A 24,804-nucleotide genomic window follows, 5' to 3' on the forward strand; every position below is an offset into this window, starting at 1 on the left:
CCGCGCCCCGGGGTCCCTCCCCCGTGACACCCCCAAGGTCACGCAGCCCCCCGAGGCCGCGCGGGCCCCGAGCGGTGAAACCCCCCGGGGCACGGGGGCGCCGGCCTGGGCGCGCTGCGGGTGCTGGGAGCCGGCGCCGGGATGGGGCCTCCCCKGTCCCCGGTCTTCGCGTCATTGGTGCTGCTGTGGCCGCTTTGAAGGGCCTGGTTGGGTTGGTTTTGGCGAGGAGCCCCCCAGGCGCGGTGCTAGTCTGCTCTGGGCTGCGCGTCACCGCTGCGGGACTCCCTGGAAGTGCAAGCGTGAGGACAGTAAAATTAATYGTGTTTCTTCCCGCACTGCACCAAGGCGGTGCGGGAAAGGAGTTTGACAGACGTGATTGTAATGGGGAAATTTTGAAAGACTGAGTCCCAAGCGAAACCCCATATGGGCCAGGGAGCAACGACAAGATGGATCTGCTTTGGAAACCGCCCGTGCAGGCTCCGTAGGCACCTGGGGGTGCTGCTGAGTGGGACCCCAGCCTGGGTGGCAGGAGCTGGGCCCGCTCCCTTGCTGCCCGTGCCCAGCAGCACCAGTGCTCCCCGCGCGCTGGGGAGAGGCGCTTTGCCCGGGCACACGCAGCGGCCGAGGCCTCGTCTGCCAAGGCCGTTTGCTAAAGCGCTTCTGAGGAGGGCCTGGCCCTGTCCTGCAGAGAGGCCCCAGCTAAGGCTGAGTGTGGATGAATGACCTTGTGACAAGAGGCCGGGCCACCCGGGCCTCGACACCGCCGAGGCCTCCGTCTGTTCTGATCCGCAGTGGGAATTGGGGAGGGAACAACCTTGCCCTGACTGCCCTTTTCTTGTTTTTGCCCCCAGAAAGGAAGCGGTTTTACCAGAACGTTAGCATCTCGCAAGGAGAAGGTGAGCGGGGCCGCTGGGTGAGCAAGGAGGGGGCAGGGGGAGGTCTTGGTGGAGGGTTTATCCCTGCATGCTGCTTTGGTGGGACAGCGACACACTCGTGTCRCCCAAATAGGGTGTTTGTCCTCAGTGTGCTTTGCCCTTTCCTCGTTCATAGCTGAACTGTGTGGCTGGATTCCAGCRCTGGCTCTGCCTCTGCTCCCTCCGTGGGGTTGTCTGTTGTTCCTTAGTGCGTGCTCCTCTTTAATTCCCCAGGATTTCTACTCTGATTCTCCAGGAGGCTTTGAAATAAACCTGGACCACCGGAAGCTGAAAACGCCGCAGGCCAAGCTCTTCACTGTCCCCAGTGAGGCCTTGGCCATTGCAGTGGCGACCGAGTGGGACTCCCAGAAAGACACTATCAAGTTCTACACCATGCACCTGGTGAGCAGGGCAGGACGGCGGGAGGAGCGGAACGTGGGGCGCTCGGAGCAGACAGATCAAGGGAGCTGGGAGTAAAGGGAGGGAACCCCAAATACTAGGGGCTGAAAAAGGTTTGGTCACAGGCTCCCTGTCACCAGCTGGCGGAGTGGATTCCTGGGCAAGGTTTAGGAACYACTGCATTCTCTGGTGTGAATAAAATGAGGGATTGGCTCTGAAGCGGTCCTTGAGCCCTCTGCTCTTGGTTTGGTGGGTCCGCTCCAGCAGTGTCCAAGGCTGGTGAGAAGATTCCTGTTGCRTGAGCCATGCTCTGAATCCACATTCCCTTCTAGTTGAACTCAGTTCCCTCAGCTTGTGCCAAGTTCCTCTGCTTTTTCTTATCCTTGTACTGTGGAAGCTGTTACTTCCCAGACCTTGAATAACAGTGACTTGTATTGCTTTGTCCCATAGACCACATTGTGCAACACAGCTTTGGACAACCCCACTCAGCGAAACAAAGTGCAGCTGATCTGTGCAGCTGTGAAGTTCCTGGAGACTGACACTATCTGGTAGGAGACCATCAGGGACCCCTCGAGTCCCAAGGCCGGGCTTCCCTTTTGCATGTTTTGTGAAGTTCCAGTGTGGTTTTATTCTGCAATGCCCCAGCTATCGCGTGGAGGAGCCACCCGCCTTGGCAGAGCTGCAGAAGAATGAATGGGATCCCATCGTTGCCTGGGCTGAGAACAGGTAAGAGGTCAAAGATATTTCTGTCTCCTTATGCCCTGTCCTCCTGTGCCTCTAAGCCACTGTGACAACTGGGACTGGTCACGCTGGTCCCAGCACTGTTGTAACGTGTGCAAGGCCGGTAGCTCCAGCGCTTGTGAGCAGAGCCACGGTGCTCACAAGCCCTGTGCTTGTCTGAGGGCCCGTGTGGTCGTTCCAGGTACAACGTGGCAATTGGCTCCTCTACCAGCATCACGGGGCCGAACATCCCCGCCAGCACCAAGGACACCTTCATCAGCCATCTGGCGTCTTACAACATGTGGGCCCTGCAAGGTGAGAGCAGCCGGGCCCTGGGGAGCCCCCAGCTCGGGYTGGGTGAGACAAGGAGACCGTTCCCCTCAAAGTGAGAGGAGACAGACTGCAGTGCATCTCCTTGCCTGCTGCTTTGCTGAGTGTCCTTAGCTTCTACTGCTGAATGAGACCTAAAGGTGAAGAGATGGAGTAATCCATCTGCTTTACTCTAGTTTTCAAATGCAAGACCTGCATGAGCAGCAGACAGAAGACCCATCTAGTATCTAGAAGATACTAGTATCTAGAAGATACTAGTTTAACAGCTAAGGAAAGTTAACAGTGTTGATTTCTAGTGCAGGATTTAGGAGGTCTTTCCTTTTCACTATAAAGATTTTTTTTTTTTAAATCAATCATTTTTTTTGCTCACAGTTTGCAACATGGGAAAGCATGGTGGGAGGGAAAGGCATGTGTGTCCCTTGGRGAAGCTCAAGGTGTTAGTCAAGACCTGAAATCCAGGTCTGGCCTGGCCTGGTGGTGCAGGATGAACCTTTTGTCACTTCCCTGCTCAGACTCTGTGCACGTATCGACACCTCCACTTCTCACCACTGTGAGACAAKGCCGAGGTCCTCAGAGGTTCAGGTACCTCTTTCCCCCTCCTGCTGCCTGTGCGTGTTCCTGGGATTCACTCCAGGCCCTCAGCTGCCAGGCARTAGCTATTCCACCCTGAAGAGGGGTGTCTTGCCAAGCTAGCGTGTGACAGCGTGGCAGGGAAGGGCTCTGCTGCCTCAGCAGCTGTGTCCCAGGATGGCACCGTTCCTGCAGGGCACAGCACACTGCACACACGTTCACAGTGCCATTTCCAGGAGTGATTATAGATGTGAGCAGCCGCTTTATCACCAGCGTATTTGTGCCTCTCATCCTGCGCGCTTTCAGCTGAGCTCCTTTGCAGTGGACAGAGCACTGGGCCCTGGACCGGTATCTTCTCCCTCTGTATGAGAAAGGTTTGTGGTGGAACAACAGGCATGGCCTTGGCTGCCCTGCCAGTGTCCAGGACAGCGTTTTGTGTTTGCAGTTAACTGCACATCTGACTCCAAAGTGCCTAAATGCAAGTGAGGGGTGTCACAGGCCCTGCCAGTTTCTCTGAAGATGCTCTGTACCCTGACTATCCCTTTAGAGTATGTGAGATGTTGCTGTGATGCTGCAGAAAACAACCACAAATCTTGTTTGTTTTGTTTTCTTTCCCCTCCAGGTATAGAATATGTAATCACCCAGCTGAAATCTCTGATTTTGTCCATGGGCCTGATTGACAGGCACATTACAGTAGAGAAAGCTGTGCTTCTGTCTCGCCTGGAGGAAGAATACCAGGTAAATGATGTTACAGAACAACCCTATAATTCAAATAGCAATAATCTCAGCATGACAAATGCCTCTCCCACCACAAATAACTGGCAGTGGAAGTGCCTGCTATTACAGGAGAGGTTCCACTCCGCCAGTCTCCCTGTTGGAGAGAGTTTRGAGTGTGCAACATGATGGGTGCAACAGCCCGCAGTGCTCTTGGGGCTGCCAGTTTCTTCCTGCAAAACCCAGACTGCTGCTTTTCCCCCTCTAATCGGAACTGCAAAGCCATGGATGGCTTCTCTTGCTGTGGGTTATGCAGCCTAGAGGCCTTGCTAGGCACTGAACTAATAAGTTCCTTGCTGTGAGAGCATAAACTGGGAACTGTCCTGGCATGAAGCTCTCCCAGACCAAAGGCAGCTGAAGATGACAGGATTTTTTTTTGGCCTTCCTTTAAGGGGCTTTACCTTAGACCCTGGTACAGATGAAAGCTGCTTCTCCATCTGGAGATGTCCCTACCCTGATAGGTGGTGTCCAGCAGAGCTGCCCAGCTCCTAGGGGGTTACACATGTTCCACAATCATGAAAAGGGAGGATGGGAGCAGCTGAGCAGCCATATAATGCAGTTCTGAACTGACCTGTGTTCCTCCTCTCCCCAGATTCAGCGGTGGGGCAGTGTGGAGTGGGCCCACGACTACGACCTGTGCGAGCTGCGTGCTCGTGCAGCAGCTGGGACGCTCTTTGTTCACCTCTGTTCGGAGAGCTCAACCGTAAAGCACAAGCTGTTGCAGGACTGAGGCTGTCAGGCTGCTAGACCGGGCACAGAAGGAAAAATGCCCAGCTGGGAAGGGCTGGCACAGCCCAGAGGATGGTAGCCACCGTCCTGCCACCACAAATTCCCTGGGACCAGTCACAAGAGGCTGAGACTTTGTGGTGATTCCTCACCTGGCCTGGCTCCTGCAGTGCAACACCAGCAGTTTTGAGCCCCAGGAGGAGGAAAGGGCAGCGTGAAACCCCCTGCATACACAAGACAAGCGCCCTGCGTGTTACTAAAGCCTGTAGCTCATTAGAGGAGCACCCACCAAGGAAACAGCTTCCTGGACAAGGCAGGGCACGGCACAGACATACCCAGCATATGCCACATGTCTTCATAGCTGCCAGCTCCTGACACACACTTGTTATGGAAATCTGAAAACAGACTCCAGTGCATCTGTTCTCCATCCCTCAGTGTGCCTGTATGTAACAGGAGGGTCTCCGTGTTTGATTAAAGGCACGTCCCTGCTCGGTAACGGAAAGCGAGTGCATTGGAGTATTTCTTTGTTTGAATAACCACGCCAGGCTGTAGGTCCTGATTTGCCAGGCTCSAGGCAGATGCTGGGATGGCTGCAGGAGAGAAAGGCACAGAGCAGCGCTGGGCAGGCACAATCTAGCAAACAGATTTACTGTCTCTGCATTTCTGTTGCTAAGTTCCCTGTCCTTGCAGCCAAGGAGAGGCAGCGAGCTGACAGCAGCACAAGAGAGGAGTAACCGAGGCTCTAGCAAGCCTCAAAAACCTAAGATTTGTGTACAGCCAGGCAGCTGTATATACAGCCTTCGTGCAGACCTCCCCTTTGCAGCATGCACGCACAGTCTTGCTTTCTGCTTTCATTTCACCTGCCCCCCCTTGCTGGGTGCTGCCTGCCTTGAGCAGTCCCGCTCTGACCAGCATCGCTCCTCAGAAGCTGCCCACAAGTGAGCGTAGCAGCTGCTGTCACCAAGCAAGGAGGGGAATTAATGATTCCTCGCTTGGCTGCTGCGAGCAGCGGCGTGTGAGCTCCTGTGGAACCATTGATTTCCTTTCCTGCTAGCTGGGGGCCGCTCTGCTCATGCTGCAGAAAGCTGCTTTTGCAAGAGGAGACGAGGCTCCCAGGTGCACGGAGCCCCAGCCAGCGCTCGCTCGCTGAGCTGGAACCCTGCCGCTATTCCGGGGGTGGATTGATGGAGAGCCCTCTTCTCCCAGGCTGCCACCGCCTCGCGGGTTCCTGCTGCTAGTCCTGCAGGTACTAAACCTTTCAGCGTGATGTGCTGCAATGATTTGGTTCACTCGGCTCGCAGCTGATCCATAAACCCTTGTGACCAGGTCTGAGCTCTGTCTAAATGGGCTTCGTGCCAACGTGATGGAAGAGAGGAGGTTTCAGATGCTTTTCCGCAGTCGATAAGCAGCTTTTATTTGCAGTTTCTGGTGGGATGGAGGAGGGAACATGAAACAGCTCGGTTTAGGTATAGAGGGAACTGCCCCACATGTATTCTGCTGCTGGGGACTACCCTGTGTGCACCCCAGGAAGGCCCCTGCCCAGCCCATGGTGTTACCTAGTCTGGTGGCTCCATGGTCTCTATGTTCTCCACTTCCTCTTGGAGATTTTCAGTGTACTGAATGATCTCTTTGAAACGGTTGCGGCTTCTGTCAATCTCGTCCTGGAGAGCCTGAACAGAGTCAAATCAAGCCCTGACTCCACAGGCCCTTTGACATCAGTGGCCGTAGCACACAGAGCCCAGCAGAGAGGACGGGGTCCTTTCCTAGCAGCGTCCTCGCCTTTCAGACCGTGCCCCATCCCCACAAGAGCAGGAGCGTCCCTTACCTTCTCCGTCACTGCGGCCTGCCAGCGCCGTGCGCTGCTGAGGATGTCACCCTCTCGGCTCGCAATCCTCGCCAGGTGGATGTCATGGGATGCAGTGACTGCGTTGATGACGGTGGGTTTGTCCACGAGGAGCTAGGAGGTAACGTGAGCAGGTCAGGGGTGCCRGGGTGCTCTGAAGCAGCAGTGGATTAACAGCTCTGCTTGCACAAGGCAATAAGACCTCTGGTTGTCCTGACAGAGTCCTAGTCATTGGGTTGAACTCAGTGCTTAATCATTGGCAGGTACCCGCTCAGGCCTCACTACAGCCGCAAAGGGGCATTAGAGCTCGTGCAAAGGGGGAAACAGAGGTGGCACCTTTGCCTTCAGCTGCCCGACAAGCTGGAGCAGGGAGCGGATTCCTGCTCGAGTGCCTCGCGGTGCGGGCAGGCCCCTGCAGGCAGCTGAAGCCGGGCTGCATGTGCTGCAGCACGCCCAGCCCAGCAGGTGCGGGAGGTGGAAAAATCACCCTTGGAAGGGGCCCTTGAACTGGTGGCACAGGCTGTAAATCTTCATTTTGGAGAGCCCCGGCTTCTAATAGAAGCAGCGACTTCCCCTGCGGTTTTAAATAGAGGGTGGCTTCGCTAAAGCGTAATGACTCTCCTCCTGCAGCCAAGTGCAGCTGTTGAACAAATGAAGATTGCTTCTCCATGGAAATGGATGGCGGAGAGGCAAAACGGGGGCGCAGCAGCGGTGCGTAACCGCAGCCATCTGCACAGGCCATAAAGCAGGGAGCTCCCCCAGGGGGCTGGGGGCTCTGGGTTGTGTCTGGCAGCTTGTGATTACCCAGAGTAATGGGGGGGCTGGAATAATCTGGACAGCGCAAAAACACAGCAAATGCAAAACTTAAGTCAATTAGCTGCTAAATGAAAGAATAATGGAGAAAAGAAAGAAAAAAGGTCAGCAGTGCTGCTGACTGGAGCACTGCAATGATCTTTGTGCTTTCCGGAGAGCTCCTGGGAATCTTTAATATCACAGCAACAGAGAGGCCTCGATGGAAGGGCCAATTGGAAATGTCACATCCTGTCGCCAGGACAGCTAATGGGCTGGCAAAGCTCTGGGAAGGGCTCCTGAATTCCCCAGGGCAATCAGAGTCCTGGGGCAAGGGAATCAGAGCAGCGTTTGGATTCGCTGGGGGGTGGGCAGAGCCTTTCAAAACCAGCCCTGAGCGCTGCAAAGAAAGGCCCGACTGCCTGTTGGGTGGGGGYTGTCTGGAAAGGGGCCAGGGAAGGGACTTGTGCTGGAGGCAGCACAGAGCCTTGCTCAGCACCTCTCCTGGGCTGCTGCCACCAGCCCCTGCAGGGCCCAGGGAAACCTGCAGTGCAGTCATGCGCCRTCCTAGTCAGCAAAGATGCCCAGCAGTGCTGTAGCTCAGCCAGGCCGCTGGGGCCTTCTGGAAGGAGGGTGAACTCTGGCTTAGACACAGCTCTAGCTGTCCTAAGCCACCCTGAGGTCCTGTCCTTTCTGAGGAGAGGCTGCAGCCTCCTTTCCYSKCTCTCTCTCTCTCTCTCGCAGAGCTGATTGTTTTGGTGCTTTTACCATTTGAACGTCATCTGGCAAATCCTTATCGAGCTCCTTCTTGACAGATTTCTCCAGCGTGTTGAGTGAGATCTCTAACAGCTTTTCATGATGACGGTTTTCCAGGTTTCGGCACTGGGCCATCGTGTAGATGATTAAGGAAAAGGTCGACCAGATGATTCACTTTGGGACAAAACTTGACCTCCTGTAATTAAATATTGCGTCTCTGAAAGAGCAATGTACTGTGTAAGAGAGGATTGCTAACCCCAATGCAGGTGCACAGGAAAGCACTGCTGCAGAACTGAGAGATGGGTCTAGGTTTGCAATGGAAACTGCCGGCCTTCTGCGATATATGCTGAGTTCTGGTCATGCCAATTACTTGCACCAGGCCAATAGATACGTATTATATGTGTAAAATAACATTACCTGTCACGGAAGCACTTTCTCATTCTCCATCTCACTTCRTTCCTGAATGCAGCAGCGACAGAAAATGAAGGCCCCCTTAAAGAAACTTGAAGAGGAATTGTAAGTATTTAATTGGCTCCTATTTCAGGAACGCACACAGAAAATAGTCTAACCAGATTTTCCAGGAGTTGTTATGCCTGCCTGGAGAACAAAGGAAGATTCTCGAAGGGTAAAACCTTGCCTAAGTGCAACAGACGTTCAGCGAGAGAGAACCCGGTCAGAGCTCTTTGTGCCTTTCAGAGTCTCCCCGGAAAGAGGTTGAGCACTTGAAATTTTATCTCCTTGCTACTGCCAAGCTAGGAAGCACATGACATTTGTATGGTTTTGTTACGACCTCTGGGAAAACCTCTCTTCTGTTAATTAAAAAATTCTCTTCTGAGAGAGAAAGCCTCTTCTGCTGGCTCAGCTCTGGGTTTAGAAGTGCAGCATACACACCTCGCTCAGACATCCAGGCCACAGTGTTTTCAAAAGGATATATCCCTTGAACGTTTTCAATAAATGTTGATACCAGGACAGCAATGTTTCTTTCAAAATCCTTTATCAGTTCCTTAACAGAGGGAAAAAGAGGAAATGTTTTAATGAACACTTGCATAAACATGGCGGGGAGTCTTGGGAAATGTGAAATCCGTTACAATTTGGATTCACATTTATTAGCGCAGAGTGTGAAGCACCTCAAGCATAGAAGCTGTTTTGAAAGTGCTCCAGGAGTTTTGTTTCTGTATTTGTATGTGRAGGACAGAAAAATCAGAATTGATTTACTGCAAGGAGGCTGATTGAACGATACTTTCACTGGGCCCCAGAGGAAGCCAGCTGATCACTTTTACCCTCCTATATAAAAGGCACAGGGAAAGCTGCTGCATTTCTGCAGACCGCCGTGCTGCAGTCTGCTTGCACATACGAAGAGCCTCTTGTCAGGAGCATAACAAATGCCCAGGCTTATTGCAGCTTTTCTTTTAGCCCTTAGATACTAAACCTGCTGCTACCTATTACCGCCCTCAAAAATGGCTGACAGAGAATTTTTGAGGTTTAGCACTTAGCATCTCAATACATCACTCCAAATACAACCACCAACCTTGTATGTCCAGAAGGAAACACTTCTGATCTTTCCATCAGTGACTGTAAATACATTAGGACCAATTCAGGTAACATTAAAAGATACAGTCCTGATGTAGTGAGGAATTCATTTTGAGCTCTTGCACTGCCAAGTGCGTCCACAAAACAAACTGATGTATTTGCTTGCATAAAACCAGCAAGCAGGAGCTGAGGCTCTTAGCAGGGTTTTTTTTTTTAAGAAAGATGCTCATTAGCAGCCCTGCCCTAGTTTTTGAGGGGAAGTCTGAGGAGAGAAAAAGCAGCTATTATGCAARCAAATGCAGTAAACTGAGCAGGAGCAGGAGTAATCTAAGCAATTCATAGCAAGCATCAGCTTCAAAGAATTACACCTCTCGGATCCCACATGAATATCCTACATTATGCAGCTGCTTCCGTACACAGACTTATAAAATGCCTGCATGACCTCAAGCCCTTTTCTCCGAAGTGTAGGAAATCAGCTAGGAGAGATGTGAAGGAAATASTGCACCCAGCTCTGAGAAACAGGAGTCTCTTGCCATGTATCAATGTGCAGGGCCTGATTCTCACACAGCCTCCCCCTGAGCAGGGAAAGGAAAAAGCAGAGAGAAAACATGAGCCTGCCTGAAAGAATTATATACCCTCCAGCACCTTGGGCTGCTAAACAGAGGGGTGCAGCAGCAGCAAAATGAATCCTGCTGCGTTCAGGATGTGAGGCTGACTGGGTATGGGTGCATGGACCTTACCTCCAGCTGGTCGGCTATCTGCACTTCCAAGGTCATGAGTGTTTCTGACAGCTGAAGAATGTCCTTGCTGTACTCAGCTAGCTTAGCCTCAGCAATCTCAGAGCTACTGATGTTCTGAATCTCATCCAGCGTCTAAACACAGGGAGACATAAATTACTTATAGTTTGTGTTCAGCACTCCATTGCAATTTAATTAACTTGTTACATATGTGAGAAAAGTTCCTGCTGCTGATTAGCTGAAATGAAATGTGATGATTCAGGAAGTGGCCAGATTTACATACCGGGCAGTCAGCTGTGCTGAGGGGAGGTGAGTTCCAGCAGTAACGATCCTATAGCCATGCTGTGAAATCCCGGAAAACTCTTCCTCACCTCCAGACTTTTCCCCCCATGATTCCAACTTTGGTTCCCCTTCTGATACATTTCAAAGGAAAAAAAAATACTAGATTCTTGACATTGCTGGCCACGAAAAAGAGATTATCAATTATTTCTCAGAAAGAAATGCAGACCTAAGTCTTGATCCCCTTGAAGTGAAGGAGAATCTTGATTGGCTTCCACAGGGTCAGGCTTTAATATTCTGCATATGAAATACCTATCGTGTCCTGACTTCCTGTTACAACAAGGATTTATTGCCCTTCAGAATTAAATATTAATGTCAGGTTTTTTATCAGACAAGATTTATTATTTCTTGGATCAAAAAAGCACTCCTATGCTAAGCAATGTATTATTTTCAAGTATATTTAAAATAAGTTAATAATCAAAACTTAATAAGAGAGAAAAAATGTATGTTTTAAGATATGTAATTCACTCTTCCTTAGAGACAATAGGATGGGCTAAAAGAGAGAATTTTGACCAGAATTGTTGCCAAGACTCACATCTGAAAACAGACTAGATCACCCACGCTTTGTAGTGCTTAAAAGGGAGGAGAGCAAAGTATTTTCCACACTAATTTAAACAAGGTAGGAGGACTTCAAAAGCTCTCAAGGAATTCAAGCCACCCCTCTGGGAGTGCAAACTTCAAAGTTCAAGGGCTATAAAGCTTCTTTGCTCCTTAACTTCAGAGAGCGCAGAGCTGACCAAGCTCCTGTGAAAAGACTGCYGATAGATAAACACCAAGATTTACAAATTTCAGTCTTTTGACTGAACTTTTGAACTTCGCCTTCCAGTAAGGCTGGAAACCCATGTCCCGCTTAGAGTTAACACAGTGGGTTTGCCAGCATGAGTCAGCGAGGTTCAAGGACCCGGGGACAGCATGACTCAGCAGGCTGCCAGCTTGTGACAAGGCACCTAAATAAAAGTGACCTGTTTTTCAAAGACAGCGAGTGCTCGTGACTCTGCCCGCTCGCAGTTGTCAGAGACTTGTTCTGTTCAGCTGACAGTTTTACCAGGCTTTAGCCTCCCTTATTTTTTTTTTTTTTCCCGTGGAAAACAAAATAATGATCCATCTATTATACAGGGTTAGAAAGGGATCCAGCCAGAAGCTGTGCCTTTCGCAGCCACAATGGGTGACTGTAGTTGAGTCACAACAGAATGAAAAATGATAGCCTCTGCTTAAAAAAAGGCTGGAAACCCATTACAATACGTATACCTATTTTTTTCTGTTAAATTTCTTTGAGCTGTTGCTGTTGACAAAAGAAGAAAGGAAAACAACTTGCAAATAAACWGAATACTCCTGAATATTCTGCAATATCCTCGATTTTCTTCCCGCGCCCTCAGAGAAGGAAGATCTGCTGGATGTCTCAGACAAGAATGGGAATGCCATTAAAACCAACAAATAGGTTTCTTTTTCTCTTAAATCAATTCCATTTAAAAAAACAAAAGTAAAAGAAAGCATAAACACTTTCACTTTCTTAGAGACCATTAAGTTTTTCAGAAGGCAGAAAAATGTTAATGAAAAGATGTTTGACCACCTTTTTTTTCTGTACACCTTGAAGAACTGCTAGCTTTGTGGACAATGTGTCCTATGCCAAACTATATATATAAATATCCTCTGAGTATTAGTTGGTTATGGTTTGACCAAAGCATTGAAGACTCCATCGTCAGATTTAATTTCACTCCCCAATTCCTTTCGTACGTGATCTACCAAATGACTTTTAATATTATGTTGGTTACTGAAATTATATTAGCTAATATAACTTAATTGCTTGGTATAAGTTTATACTGTTAGAAACATGTAAACTCAGATCAGGAAGCAAGTACCAACTCCTATTACAGCAGTATAAATCCAGAGTCATTATCCTAAGTCTGGCATACTGTATAGAGAAATCACGTACCAAACTAATCAAGTTTAACAAAATTACCCTTTTGTTCCGATTTTCAAACTCCAGGATTAGTTTTCTGCCTTGTTCTTGGTTGGCTGTTAATGCTTCCTGAAGGCTCTCATAGAATTCAGAGACTTCAGCTTCACGTTTTTCGTGCTGTTCCAGTCCGTAGTTAAACAGGTTTTCACAAACTGAGACAAACTCTTTCCTGTATGTGACAGCAGAGTCAAGGTATTTTGCTTGTTCAGTGCAGCAACTTGCTGTGTTCCTTCTAGCCCTGCAAACTGGAGCAACAAGAGTTACAAGCTACTGTTACGTAAACTTCATGGTTCTTGCCTGTGGGTGCCAAGTATCCTTTGGTCTGGCAGGACAGGGTCACCCAGTTGCATTTTATRTAGGATTTTTCGGGCTGAAGGGGAGGAGAAAGCTGTGGCAACTTGAGGGGGGAAAAAGGCCTTGAGAAAAATGGAAATGTACATACGTCAACTTTTCTCTTCAGAGAAGAGAAACCAGCAGCAGGATGAAGCCTACAACCTTATCTGTCTTCACAAGTGTGAATACAGAGTCTGTAGTTAATAAATACAGCTCTGGAGCCTACAGCCAGGGCACAGAATAAACTACTGGCTTGGTAACATCACAAAAATAACATCAATTTTTCTTCTGCTATTATCTTGGCAATAGAATTGTTTCTAGAGACTATTGTAGTTAAGCTGTGATGCATTTTTCCCCAACGGTGTAATGCAGTTTTAAGGAAGGTCAAGTTACCGGCCTTGACAATACTCTATTAATCTGAATGAGAAAAGAAAAAACAAAAGTGTTTGCTTTCTGATCCCTTGTGTAGGTGCAATGATCAGGAAAAAAAAGGGCTGGCCTGAAAACTTCATGTTGCCMGTTCTGGCAGGCTGTGAGATATGTGACTCGGATCACTCTGATTAGTCTGTTCCTATCTCCTACCACCTCAATTTCAGCATGATTTTAGCAACTGTGCTCTTGCAACCTAACCAGCAGAAATTTATCTTATAGCTCATTTTAAAGTTTAAGTGCGTTCCAGACTTAAAGAAAGTACAAAGCCTATTTTTTTTTCCTGAAGGTTAGAAGAGAAASCTACTAAAATTATGTCTGCCACAAGTGGAAGAAAAAAAAAGAATACGGTAACTAAAATGGTGAGAATTTAAAACACTGGTGTCATGATTTGCTGGTGATAGAAGTGAGTGGTTATACAAATGGGGTATCTGAAGCCGGGCTGGCTAACTTGCCAACGGTATAAACCATTCGTTTGTAGCCCTCGTATTTCATGAGATGTCTGGCCTTAAAACTGTCCATGGTCTCAAGGTCTTGCAGTGTTTTTTTGGAACCATTGCAAAACTGAACACAGAAAGTTTCAGATCTTACATGAATGTAGTTTTCAGTCCTGGACAAAAGCAAAGGATGAAGAGCCCCTGCTGAGGCACCTCCTCCTTAACACGAGTCATTAGGTTTTAGCTCTAGGTCTTCTGAACCCAAGAAGGATATTCCTGCAGCAGGTCATCCACTCCAGGGAGGAGRGCCAGTTTGGCAGCTACTGCATCCTCCTCATACATGCTCTCGAACAGGAAGGATCCATTCAGGTGCTCAACAAAAGCTGTCTTTGAAGAGAACCAAAAAGAATATAAGTAAAATAAAGAGTTCTAACCTGCTACCAGTCCTTAGGATGTGTCTATACTGGAAGCTCCTTACCTGCACAGAAACATTGGTGCATAYATAAGTAAAGCTCTTTCATTTAGTCACAGTTACACCAACAAAATATTTACCCCAGATCATGAAAGCACCCTGCACTTTCAGTGGAAAACATCTCAGGTCACATGTAGCTTTGCAGCTCTAACTGTCTAGCCGAAGGATAGATAATACTGTTWAATCTAATATAAAACATTATCACATGCAACCACATACTGCAAGACTATTAAGCTTTTAGATAAGGAGCTGGTGGACTCTGGAGAGGCTCAGAGAGAAGAGCTGCCGGCCTCTTCCCTGTCACTTAACATCCTGCTCTTCAGCCACTCTCATCTTCTAGAGGTCTGGGACACAAAAACAGACCATAACTCATCTTCTGTGGCCACAGGACTGCAGTGATCTCTGAAAGCCCTGAAAAGGTTACTAATAAGTAATAAAAAGCATAAACTTAGTGTGAAGGAGAAAAAGTCACCACACTATGAAAACACTAACAGCTCCCTCAGACGTGTAATTTTCTTAATCTATTGCCAGACTGATAAGAACCTCAAGTATGATTTACTGTTTAGCTTCTCAGGGTCTCTATGGGCAGTTTCACTGCTCAGTGGAAAGAATTATGTTCCCCCATGCCATGTATATTCTGCAGCAGTTCCTGTTTTCATTCAAAAGATGAGATTCAGTGATGATAGAGATTAATTCCAGCCTTAGTTTTAGCACAGTCAGTATTAACTTCTCATTAAATCTTCAGGCAGGTAAAAGAGAAGTCACTATCTGTTGCGTTGCCTTCCCCTGAGACAACCAGCCAAGGAAAACATACCTTGTGGTACTGCAGTTCAGTCTGCTTTGCCTGCTCTTCCTCCAGCTGAGCCAGAGCCTGGGCTTCYGCCTGCTTCAGTGGCTCCGTAGAATACTGATACTTTAAAACTGCAGCTTCTCGCTGAAATGGAAGAAAAATCATTTGATTGGATTATCCAGCRTTGCCGAATAAATCTGGGCACAAGCATTCGGTCTTTCTGTAACGTGCATCTGAATGACACCCACATCCCCCCCACTTCTGTGCTTTGTATTATTAATCTGCCTGTGAAGTTTCTAATCCATTCCTCATTCCGCTTTTGGTTGCCATATTCCTCTGCTCAATGCTTCTGAGCTGATCTGGATCCAGAAAACTTTTATCTTTCGATTCCCCCCTCCCTTTTTTTTTTTTTTAAACCCTGTTTTAGAATTTGAGCCCTGATTTGATCAGTTAGTGGGTTTAACACATTTAATACATTTACTAGAGACGAGATGGATCTTTTGAGGAGCAGATGGCAAGGTAGTTGCAGGGGCAAGAACCTAATTAATTTAAACTGAATCTTGACAAATTTAAGTACACGACTCTATGACATATTGTCTGCAGCAACAGGGACTGCACTCAATGACCTGAAAAGCCCTTCTAGTCCTCTGTTAAGAGTAATGTATATTCCAAATATAGCTCCTTTCTGTGCTAAGTAAATGTTCGTTTGTTGGTTGGTTGGTTGGTGGGTTTTGTTTATTTTACTTCTGTTTCCATGGTCCTTTGAGCCTTGGGACCAAAAGCAGCAATATGGGCTATGATTGCTGATGCACTGTTCTGCTCCCAAGAGTCAGGAACGGGAAGCCCATTTGGATGGCACCTGCTTGCCTGGATAACCTGTCAGTCAGGTACTGAAACGAGCAGAACCACCGAGCCTGTTTTGCTCTGGATTCGTGCCTCAAGACTGATCTCCTCTGAGACTCCCCGGTCTCTAAGAAGCCTCGTGTTTGCATTGCAGCAATGTTATATGCTCTCTATGGCAACATTAACAAGGCCTCTCTCCCACACTCCGGTGCTGATTTTCACAAAACCTGTGAGAACATAATACCTTTGACGCCTCTATCTCGGTCAGATTTGATATAAATTGGCCCACAGGTTCTGAGCTGTTAGGCTTATGGAATCTGCAGTGTTTATTCTGYGTCTGCCTCATTTCTTCAGGGAACCAGACTCGAACACTAGGATATTGCCAGCATACCAACAAAATAAACGCTCGATACGATGCCAGTTCCCAGTTTTGCGGGAAAAGGAAGCAGAATTACTCACCATGGTGTCACTCACAAGCTTGAAGTCTAAGTACACCAGCTCTGGAAGGTGAGCAAYGGTGAACGGCGCGTACTGCTCGTTGTCACAGAGAGGGTTCCCCAGGAGATTCAGCGTGCGTAAGTGTTTAAACCTCCTGAGATAGATAACCTGTGCCAAGGGGAAAGAGGTGCTGTGCTCTGCAGTGTCAGAGAGACACACGGCTCTGAAAGGCGTTGCTCTTGTCACACCATGCTGCAATACATATCCCGCTCAACTACCGAGCATAGGTAACATTAAATTACGAGTTTCTAGCATAACTGAAATATTTAGGAAAGGAAATGTTTATAATTCACACAGGCTGTATAAATGATGGGTCTGGAGAGAAGTGGACAAGTCAGGGATCATTGACTACTAAATTGCCCTCAGAGAGTCTCAAGCAAATCCTAGCCGCCTTTTCTGATAGCACTTACTCCTCTTCTGGCTCTCATGGAACCTGATAAGAATTTTGCCATGTATGGCAATAGTAAAAAAGATGCTCCAAGAGTGAATAATCTAAGAGAAATAGCTGAAGGAAACACTACTTACCTGGATAGCTTATCAAAACCATAACTCTGACTACAGAGGATGTGAAATCCTAAGGAGAATTTTCTCCTCTAAGGAAGGGCTTATATGTAGCGGCAAGTATCAAATTAAGTATATTTGATATGGGATTCTTGGAAAGACAGAGGCACTCACATCTTCTAAAGTGTCCAGGTTATTCTTTCCTATGGAAAAAATCTGTAGGTCTTGCAAGGCATCCATGTTTTCAATTTTAGATATTCTGTTATTGTAGAGGCTCAGGTCCTGCAGCTTAACAAGGCTATCCAGCCCCTCAATTACTTCAATATTATTGAAGGACAAATCTGTGGAAGAGTTGAGAAATCAAAAGTTTTACAAGCACGAAGTTAAATTATCTGTGGCAGAACGCCCTGACTCAGACCCCGCATTTAGCTCTTGATTTTAGAATTTATATGGAGAACTGTCCTCAGGGGAGGTCAGTGCCCCACAGAAAAAGCTCAGCATGAAATCACCCTTCTTTGGGTCAGGGAGCAAGGAGGAAATCTCCTGCTTAGGACTGTCCATTCAGCTTTTAACTTGGAATGTTGGAGTCAGCCTATGCAAGGACTGCAAACACAACCTGAAAGTGATTTCTACCCTACAGGAAAACCCAAAGGGCAAGAAAAGAGGAGGGCAAATGCCACCAAAGAGGGTATTTATGTAATAAATTTGACCCAGTTGCCTTGCATTTTTGCAGACTCTTGTCTGCCACACCAATGTCCTCCAATATMACAATTCCCATGGGACCAGCATATGCCAGTTCCAAGCTCACAACTGCCCTGCTGTCAATGGAGACACACAAAGGAATACACTCACTACAGCTGTTTCACTTATTCTGCCAGAACAGCATTGTCTTTCTGTGGGTTTCAGGCTCGCAAGTGTCCGCATCACCTCTGAAAACAGAACACAGGCTTCTACATCACAGAGGTGCTTGCAAATACTTTTAAAGCACCTCTGAATAGCAGCACAGACCCTGGAAACAGCTACGAATTCCTGGCTGGCTGTTCCTGCCACACCAAATACTTTAAAAGCAGTTTTTAAAACATTTGAAGGATCGTTTTGCAGTTCTAAATTCAGGCCTTTTGACATCTAATATTCACGCCTTTTGACATTTGACAGCCAAATAAGGAAACACCCAGACAGCTGACAGACAGTTCTARGAAGGCTCCCGTCAGCTGTATTTTATAAGAAATATGACATCCTGGTTTTATTGCAGATTACTGTGCACCTTTAAAGGCATCCAACCTCACGTGTCTAGCCATACCAAGCCATAGAAGGTTAACCAGACTCTCTAGAGCTTCTATCTTCTCAATGATGTTGTTGTCCAGCTGCAGTTTTGTCAGGTTCTCAAACTGCCACAGATTATCAATCTGCAGGATATCTAAAGCCACAGGAAAATAAATAAAAATGTAAAAAGGAAAAAAAAGAAAAATTAAAAGAAAGGAAAAAGAAAAAAAGAAAGAAAAAAAGAAAAAGAAGAAAGAAAAAAGAAAGAAAAAAGAAAAAGAAGAAAAGGAGGAAAAGGAAGAAAAAAGAAAAAAGAAATAAAAAAAGAGAGAGAAAAAAGAAAAAGAGAAAAAAGAAAAAGAAAAAAAAAGAAAAAGAAAAAAAGAAAAAGAAAAAGAAAAAGAAAAAGAAAAAGAAAAAGAAAAAGAAAAAGAAAAAGAAAAAGAAAAAGAAAAAGAAAAAGAAAAAGGGAAAAAACCAGCTTTTTTATGTGAGGCAGGTTTCAGTTTAGCAGACACACTTTCTAACACCAGGTAAATATGTCAGTCTTGCTTCCACAGTGATTTACGGCCAACGACAAGAGTGTGAGGGCTGCCCTTGAGAGCTGGGARGCCACCGGCTGCTGAGGATTTGAGCAAGGCAGCCAGGTGAACCTCAGTGTCCTGCTCCAGCACAAACTGCTGGGCAGAGATGTCAACGAGTCACTGAGGCGAGGCTGACTATGGCTTTATGAATCCACGACCAGGAGGCCTTGACATTCCTTTTGTTTTCCAGCTCCAAGAGTGAGGTTCGGGCCAAGACTCTGCTTCCCTCTGCATTTGCAAGCTCCTGGTGCTCAGCTACTGCTTTTGCAAGCTACTCCCCTGCTTTTGAGATTCTTATCACAGGACAGCAGGTCGGAGACCACTGTTTCTGTGAAGGCTGCAGATTAGAGCTGATCAATATCACTGCATTTAGCTTCCTCCAGAAACTCAATGACGAGGGCAGGCTGCTGGGCATGGCAGGAGAAACCAGAACGAAGGTGACACAAAATCCAAAACATTCTCACCTCAATACTCGTTATGCTGACAAATTCCTTCAAGATTTTGTTAGGTGCTATTATTTATCTTATTTATTTAGCGAGTGCTGTACAAAGCAAGGAACTGCATGCACTAAATATTCACGTACCCTGTCTACATTTGCACGCAAATGCTGGCAGAATCAGGCAATAGGAAGTGTRTACTAAGGAACTCAGAGGATACACACATTTTCCTGGAGCACACAGTGAATAACCAAGAGCAGATTTTGTCCATGAAATTGCATACCCTAAAAACACTCAAATAGCAAGCCCAATGTTCTTTTGCATTTTTTCAATGCAAGTTTACAGCATGTTTGATTGGGCTAATGCTATGGATGGCCAGGGAGGCCACTGATTTCAACTATATAATCACCTTAAGCTACCAAATAATGGCCAGTGATGATCACTAAGAGCATGGCCGGCTTTTGATTTGTCCACATATAAAAGGGCCCACATTTAAAAGGCCCCTGTGGCCTGTAGGTGTCACCACAATATAGATGTTAAATAAGAATAGCGGGGACAATAATAGCACAAAGTTAAGCAGCTTTAAACTTACCAATCAGCGAAACCACCCAGCTCTCTCTGCTGAAGCTGCTTCATACAAATATGGCTAAAAATGTAAGTCCAGTCCCTCACTATTCACATACTAAATCCAGGCTAATCGTGATTACGTAATTCCCAGTTAGCCACTCAGTGCTTAATTCTATTACCCTCTAATAAGTAAACATATTATATAGGTATTCCGATACTCACTTCTAAAACTCAGCTGTAGCTCTGTGACGTCTTTAAAATCAATACCTTCCCTTCTGGCAAGCTGCCCTGCCTCGTCTTGACTTTGCTCTTCCAGAGCTTTCCGAATSGTTTCTTCGCTGATAACATTTGGCTCAATGATATTGTACATTTGACTCATTTTTAAATGATAAGGGCCTTGAAGGACAGAAAAGCAAAATAAAATAAAATAAAATAACACCACTGCTTGGCTACTATTTGCAACATTTATTGAAAAGCGTAATAGTTTCAAAGAAGTAAAAGCACAGTTGGGTATTCACAGAATCTAATAGCTCACAGCTCATATCAAAGAGCTATTTGACTTTTATCGTAAAGTCTTTGATGTTGTGCACAGCCTTACAGGCAGGCAAACTTACTGGGTTAAAAAATATATGTATCTTCACACCACGTTTAAGAATTTTCCATAAAAATCATCAAGGTTTGGCCATATATATTCTATAAATAGAATAGCTAAAAGAGGGCTAGTGCCCTACCAAGAACGATAAGTACTTTGTATAAAAAGGTCCCTCACAGGGCAGTCACTTGTTGCTGAAATTCATCTTTATGGATAGGGCACATTCAAGGCTGTGTACCACGTAACCCTAGTCTTGAAAGGTAAGTTTACCATTATAGAGAAGTTTTATTGATAGAGTAAGAGACCATGTTTTACAGCATATGAGAATTAACAACAGAAGTTCACTCCGTTTTAAACATTTTTTTTTTAAATAATGCAAGTGAAGACAAATTTGGGGAAGGAGGAAAATGTATAAACAATAGCGGTGATTTGCTAAAGATGACACTGAATACGGCTGTGCAGCAAGGGCCATCTGAGCGAGGCAGTGTACTCGGTCAATACACAGCACTGCACACGTTCATCCTCACTCTGACAACGGATGTGGGAAGTGCACAGTTCCTAACTCTGCCCTGGCTTTGTCATTTCAATATCCCTGGTGTTTCCAGGAGGCAGCTTTTCTTTCTGGATCCGTGCACAGACTCAGTAGGAAAAACCCGAATTTTCAAACCTCTGCTTGCATTGGATGTCAGTACTCACAGGAAAAAGTTCAGCTGATTTCTCTGCACAGGAGCACAGTGACGAGAAACGCTTGAACTAAAATAACTTCATCCTCATCGTGCTTTTAATTAACAAACCAGTACTATATACGATCATGTCCAGCAAAGCCCAGGAAAGAGCACGGCACTGATTTACTCATCCTGGACCTGCCAGAATTTTCAATTTTTTTTTTCTTTGCATTTTCCCGTCGTCCCGTCAGTTAAAGCGGTCCCCCTGATCTAACTCATGTGAACCCAGGCCTGGGGAGCACCTCCACATGCCCCCATACCCCGGGGCTCCGCAGGGCCCAGGTCAGTGTTCCCAACCCTCCATGTCCGGGTGACGCTACCCCGGGGGGCTGCTCAGAAAGGCCTGGCCCAGCCCAGTGCCCAGTCCAGGGCTCCAGGCTCCAAGACTCAGGCCCGGGTTCCCCAAGCTCCCAAGGCCCCAACCCACTCTCTCAAGCCCCCCCAGCTTCCCCAAGGCCCCCAGTGTCCCYAGGTGTCCCCGGTGTCCCCAGGTGTCCCATGAGGCCCCATGAGGTCCCCGGATGTCCCCAGCCCCCCCGCATCCATCTCCCACCTGCCCCCTCAGCGCCAGGCCTCCGAGCCGGCTGCTAAGGAAGCACTGGCGCGTTGCTAAGGAAGGCCACGTGACAAGCCGAGCCACCAATKGTCAAAGAGTGGGTGGGAAAGTCGGTCACCAATCAGCGCGCGAGAAAAAGGTGTCAGCCAATCGGAGAGGGCACTGGGCCCTAGGGGGGCGGGAGGAGGTGCTTAAGAATGACGTGATGGCCGCCCAATAGTATCGCCGCATGGTCTGGACGGTGACCAATGGAGAGTGCCTGCGGCTGACGATCAACTGGAGGGCGGGGAACACCGAGGGGGCGGGCCCTTCACTTGACAGTGATGGACACGTTCCTTAGCCTGTGACAACACGGGGAGTTCAGAAGCGGTCCAATGGGCTGCAAGGTAGGCGGGCCGTACCTGCCAGCGCACGCCGCGGTTGGTGGACGCGGGTGCCAGTCAGAGCGGGGGGGGGAGGGGGGTCGCCGGGCCGCTGTTTGTTGTCATCCCAAGATGGAGTTTCTGCTGGGGAACCCGTTCAGCACCCCGGTGGGGCAGAGCCTCGGTAGGGCGGCACGGCGGGCCCCGCGGGGCCGGGGGGTGGCTGTGGGGCGCCCCGGGGCCCTGGGGGTGGCGGTGGGCACCGCTGTGGGGAGCGGGAGCTGCGGGTGACTCGGGGCCCCGGGGGCGTTGGGCCTCCGGGGCGTTAGTGAGGGCCCGTGGGGGCGGTTGTGGGGCGGGAGGCGGTTAATAGGGGGCTCTGAGGCCGTGGGGGGGTTATTGGGGCGCGCTGGAGGCTTTGAGAGCGCTCTGGGCCTTCACGGGGGGCCTCTGGGGCGGCAGGGCCCCTGTCGGGAGGACATCCATGGGGGACTCGGGCCGGGGGACATCCGTGGGGTCAGTGAGGGGTGTGCAGGGCCTGGGGGGGATCTCCGGAGGCCGCGAGGGGCCAGTGGGTTAATAGAGGGCTCTGGAGGGGACGGATTCCAGAGCCGGGGCTGATTCCTCGCCGTTGGTGGTGTCCGTGGGAAGCCCTCGGGAGAGCTGGGTGCTCTAGGGCGTTCATGAGGCCTCGGGGGCTTCGAGGGTATCTCTGGGGTTAGTGGAGGGCTCTGTGGGTGACGAGGGATCCTGGGTTCCTGGTGTCGGGGCCGACCCAGGGTTCTGGGCTCTGGACAGGTTAATGCTTCCACAAGGAAGCAGCAACTTCACTTGGTTAATGGCTGAATGGAGGGTTAATGGAAAAAGGAAAGTTGTGTCTTCCCCCAGCTCCTTTCCCTTCCTATGAGCACCTTGTTACAGTTCTGCTGTTCAGCCTCCAGCACCTTGTTCCCAAAGTGCAGCATCCTGTACATACACAGGGAAGGTGATTTAGGGATACAAGCACATGCTCGCTGCATTGTCCTTTTGCTAATGAATTGGTGACATTAGGCAGACTATTTTGAATATATCATCACTGCACAGTTAGCTAAACCCTTACTGACTTGCAGTGTTTACTTCCTCCTGTACATGTATTCATTCTCATTTGTGGCAAGTCTGGTTTTGTCTGGGCTCTCACAGCTCGGGCCACGGGAGRAAGGCCAGACTCTGCTTTTGCAGAGACTCATAAGTTGCCCACAGCTGGGTGGGCTGTCATTCCCTCTGCTTTCTGCTCCCAGGGCCCCAAGAAATACGAGATCTCCCACATTTCAATGGGAAAAAAACAATACTGTGGCTCAGGTTCCCCAGCACAGGGCCTTGATATGTGYTCCTAGAAGCCAAAGTGATATTTGGTTGAATGCATTTGTACTGATGTCTCTCTCCGATGAGAGATGCGCCCAGCTCTTAATTTCGTTGTGCCTTGATTTATTTTTCAAGGGTTTTTGAGTGATTCTCATGCCCTATTTAGGGGTTAAAGATAGCACAATGTATAGCAGCTAGAGTCTTAGCTATTCTACATGAATTTATGGATCGACAAAAGACTTGTGTCTGTGGAAATTAAAGTGGAAAATTTTTGCAGAGTATCTGGTCATGACCTCAAAACCCAAAAGGTTTTTTTTTATAGTAGTTTCTTCACCCACACATGCAGAGACAACCCATTGTAGAACTAAAAGGCTTCTAAGTGGGTAAGTCTCACACTGTGCTTTGAGGATTGGCTGGACTCTCGCTTTGTCAAGCTATACGGAGCATATGTATATCTTGCTGTTTTCCTTTAGCCATCTGGGGTGTTTATTTCTTTTGGTTAGGAAGAGAAGTGCTGAGAAGTTGAGGATAATAACAAGAACTGTGAGAGTTAAACAGAATTTTGAAGTGAATTTGCTTTGTTGTGTTTGGCCATCTGATAACATCTGCCAGGACAGCTGCTTGGACAAGGGCTCCACAATAAGCATCGCTAGGGAAGGCAATAATTTCTGATCTATTTAATGTCAGATTCTTTTAGCAAGTGCATATGGTTTACGGGGCTTCTTTAAGACATAACTATTGGGGTTTTTAGCAATAAAATCTGCCTTTCTAGCTTTCTGCCCTTCTAAGTGGGGAGTTTAATGATTTGCAAAGGTCTCTTAAACCCTCGAATGAGCAATAGCTGCCAAATTAAAGCTGCCAACTTTAACCCAAAGGTCTGAGGGTGTTTCCTTCATCACAGGTGCTCAAATATCTATGAGGGGTTTGCMATGTAACTTCCCAGCGTGTAAAACTCGGTTGTGCTTTAAACATATTTTTCATCCAGAGGGGAATAGATAACTTTAGATTGTGTTCTGTAAGGAAAAAAAATCTGCTTATGTCCCTGTCAGTGGTGGCTTTCCGAGACAACAGTACAATAAAGGCATGCCTTGTTCTCAGACAGCACTGTTTGCTCAGTGTTTCCACAGGGTTTCTTGTTGTTGTTGTGTTGCTTTTTCTCATTGAACTAGTGGAATATCATTTGCACTTGTGTTTCCCTTCATTCTTTAAAAGGAACTGAATAATTTTGTATTTCTGTTTCAACATATTGTGTTGAACACAGTTGTGATGTTTTCAAGCAAGGCCTAACACTCGCCATAAGGGAGAAGTGCAGAAAATTCTGTAGGTCCATCGGCACACCACGAACACGTGTTCTCTGCCAGGAAGGAGCTGTGGTTCTCATAAAGATTTAATTAGGGCCAGGCAATGTCTGCAGATAAGAGCCRGGTCTGAAGGTGCAAAGGTGACAGAAAAGGTTTGGGGCGAGCTGAGAGTGGTAATAAAAGGGATTTTCTCTTTTCCTCCTCTTCATCTGGATAATGGCTGAAGCCAGGCAGGCTTTTTATGTTAACTCTTATGCTTAATGTGGGAAAGTGATGCTAGGCTGAGCTCAGAGGATTTGTAATGGAGATGGATGGAGTCTCTTGCGTCTTAAGTGCCACTTTAGATGGGAGCAGGGTTCCCCATGTGTGAAGCTACCTGGTTTTTG

The 24,804-nt window shown here is 47.7% G+C and overlaps 3 protein-coding genes across 3 annotated transcripts in view; 2 read left to right on the forward strand and 1 right to left on the reverse strand.

Moving 5' to 3' along the window:
• Positions 1–141: 141 nt before the first annotated feature.
• On the forward strand, positions 142–4,857 carry ATPAF2 (ATP synthase mitochondrial F1 complex assembly factor 2). Its single transcript, XM_026053913.1, has 8 exons — positions 142–177; positions 852–896; positions 1,149–1,316; positions 1,764–1,861; positions 1,959–2,039; positions 2,236–2,348; positions 3,556–3,671; positions 4,300–4,857. Exons 1-8 carry the CDS (start codon positions 142–144, stop codon positions 4,435–4,437), a joined length of 795 nt encoding a protein of 264 aa, XP_025909698.1. The 3' UTR covers positions 4,438–4,857.
• Positions 4,858–5,694: 837 nt separating this feature from the next.
• Positions 5,695–20,995, reverse strand: DRC3 (dynein regulatory complex subunit 3). The gene is made up of 14 exons (XM_026054116.1): positions 20,830–20,995; positions 19,764–19,937; positions 17,991–18,107; positions 16,865–17,031; positions 16,151–16,297; positions 14,873–14,992; positions 13,861–13,973; positions 12,388–12,562; positions 10,092–10,223; positions 8,754–8,824; positions 7,834–7,957; positions 6,259–6,390; positions 5,990–6,103; positions 5,695–5,858 (listed from the first exon to the last, which is right to left on the reverse strand). The coding sequence occupies exons 2-13, from the start codon at positions 19,918–19,920 to the stop codon at positions 5,990–5,992; spliced, it is 1,569 nt and encodes a 522-aa protein (XP_025909901.1). The 5' UTR covers positions 19,921–19,937; positions 20,830–20,995; the 3' UTR covers positions 5,695–5,858.
• A 913-nt stretch (positions 20,996–21,908) lies between these two features.
• The window catches only part of TOM1L2 (target of myb1 like 2 membrane trafficking protein), a 51,020-nt gene continuing 48,124 nt past the window's right edge, over positions 21,909–24,804 (forward strand). Inside the window, exon 1 of the mRNA XM_026053837.1 lies at positions 21,909–21,960. Coding sequence (XP_025909622.1) covers positions 21,909–21,960 — 52 coding nt within the window. The remainder of the gene's footprint in view (positions 21,961–24,804) is intronic.

The sequence above is a fragment of the Nothoprocta perdicaria genome, unplaced genomic scaffold (assembly GCF_003342845.1).
Source record: "Nothoprocta perdicaria isolate Ctin4 unplaced genomic scaffold, notPer1 scaffold_12, whole genome shotgun sequence".
Lineage (NCBI taxonomy): Eukaryota > Metazoa > Chordata > Aves > Tinamiformes > Tinamidae > Nothoprocta > Nothoprocta perdicaria.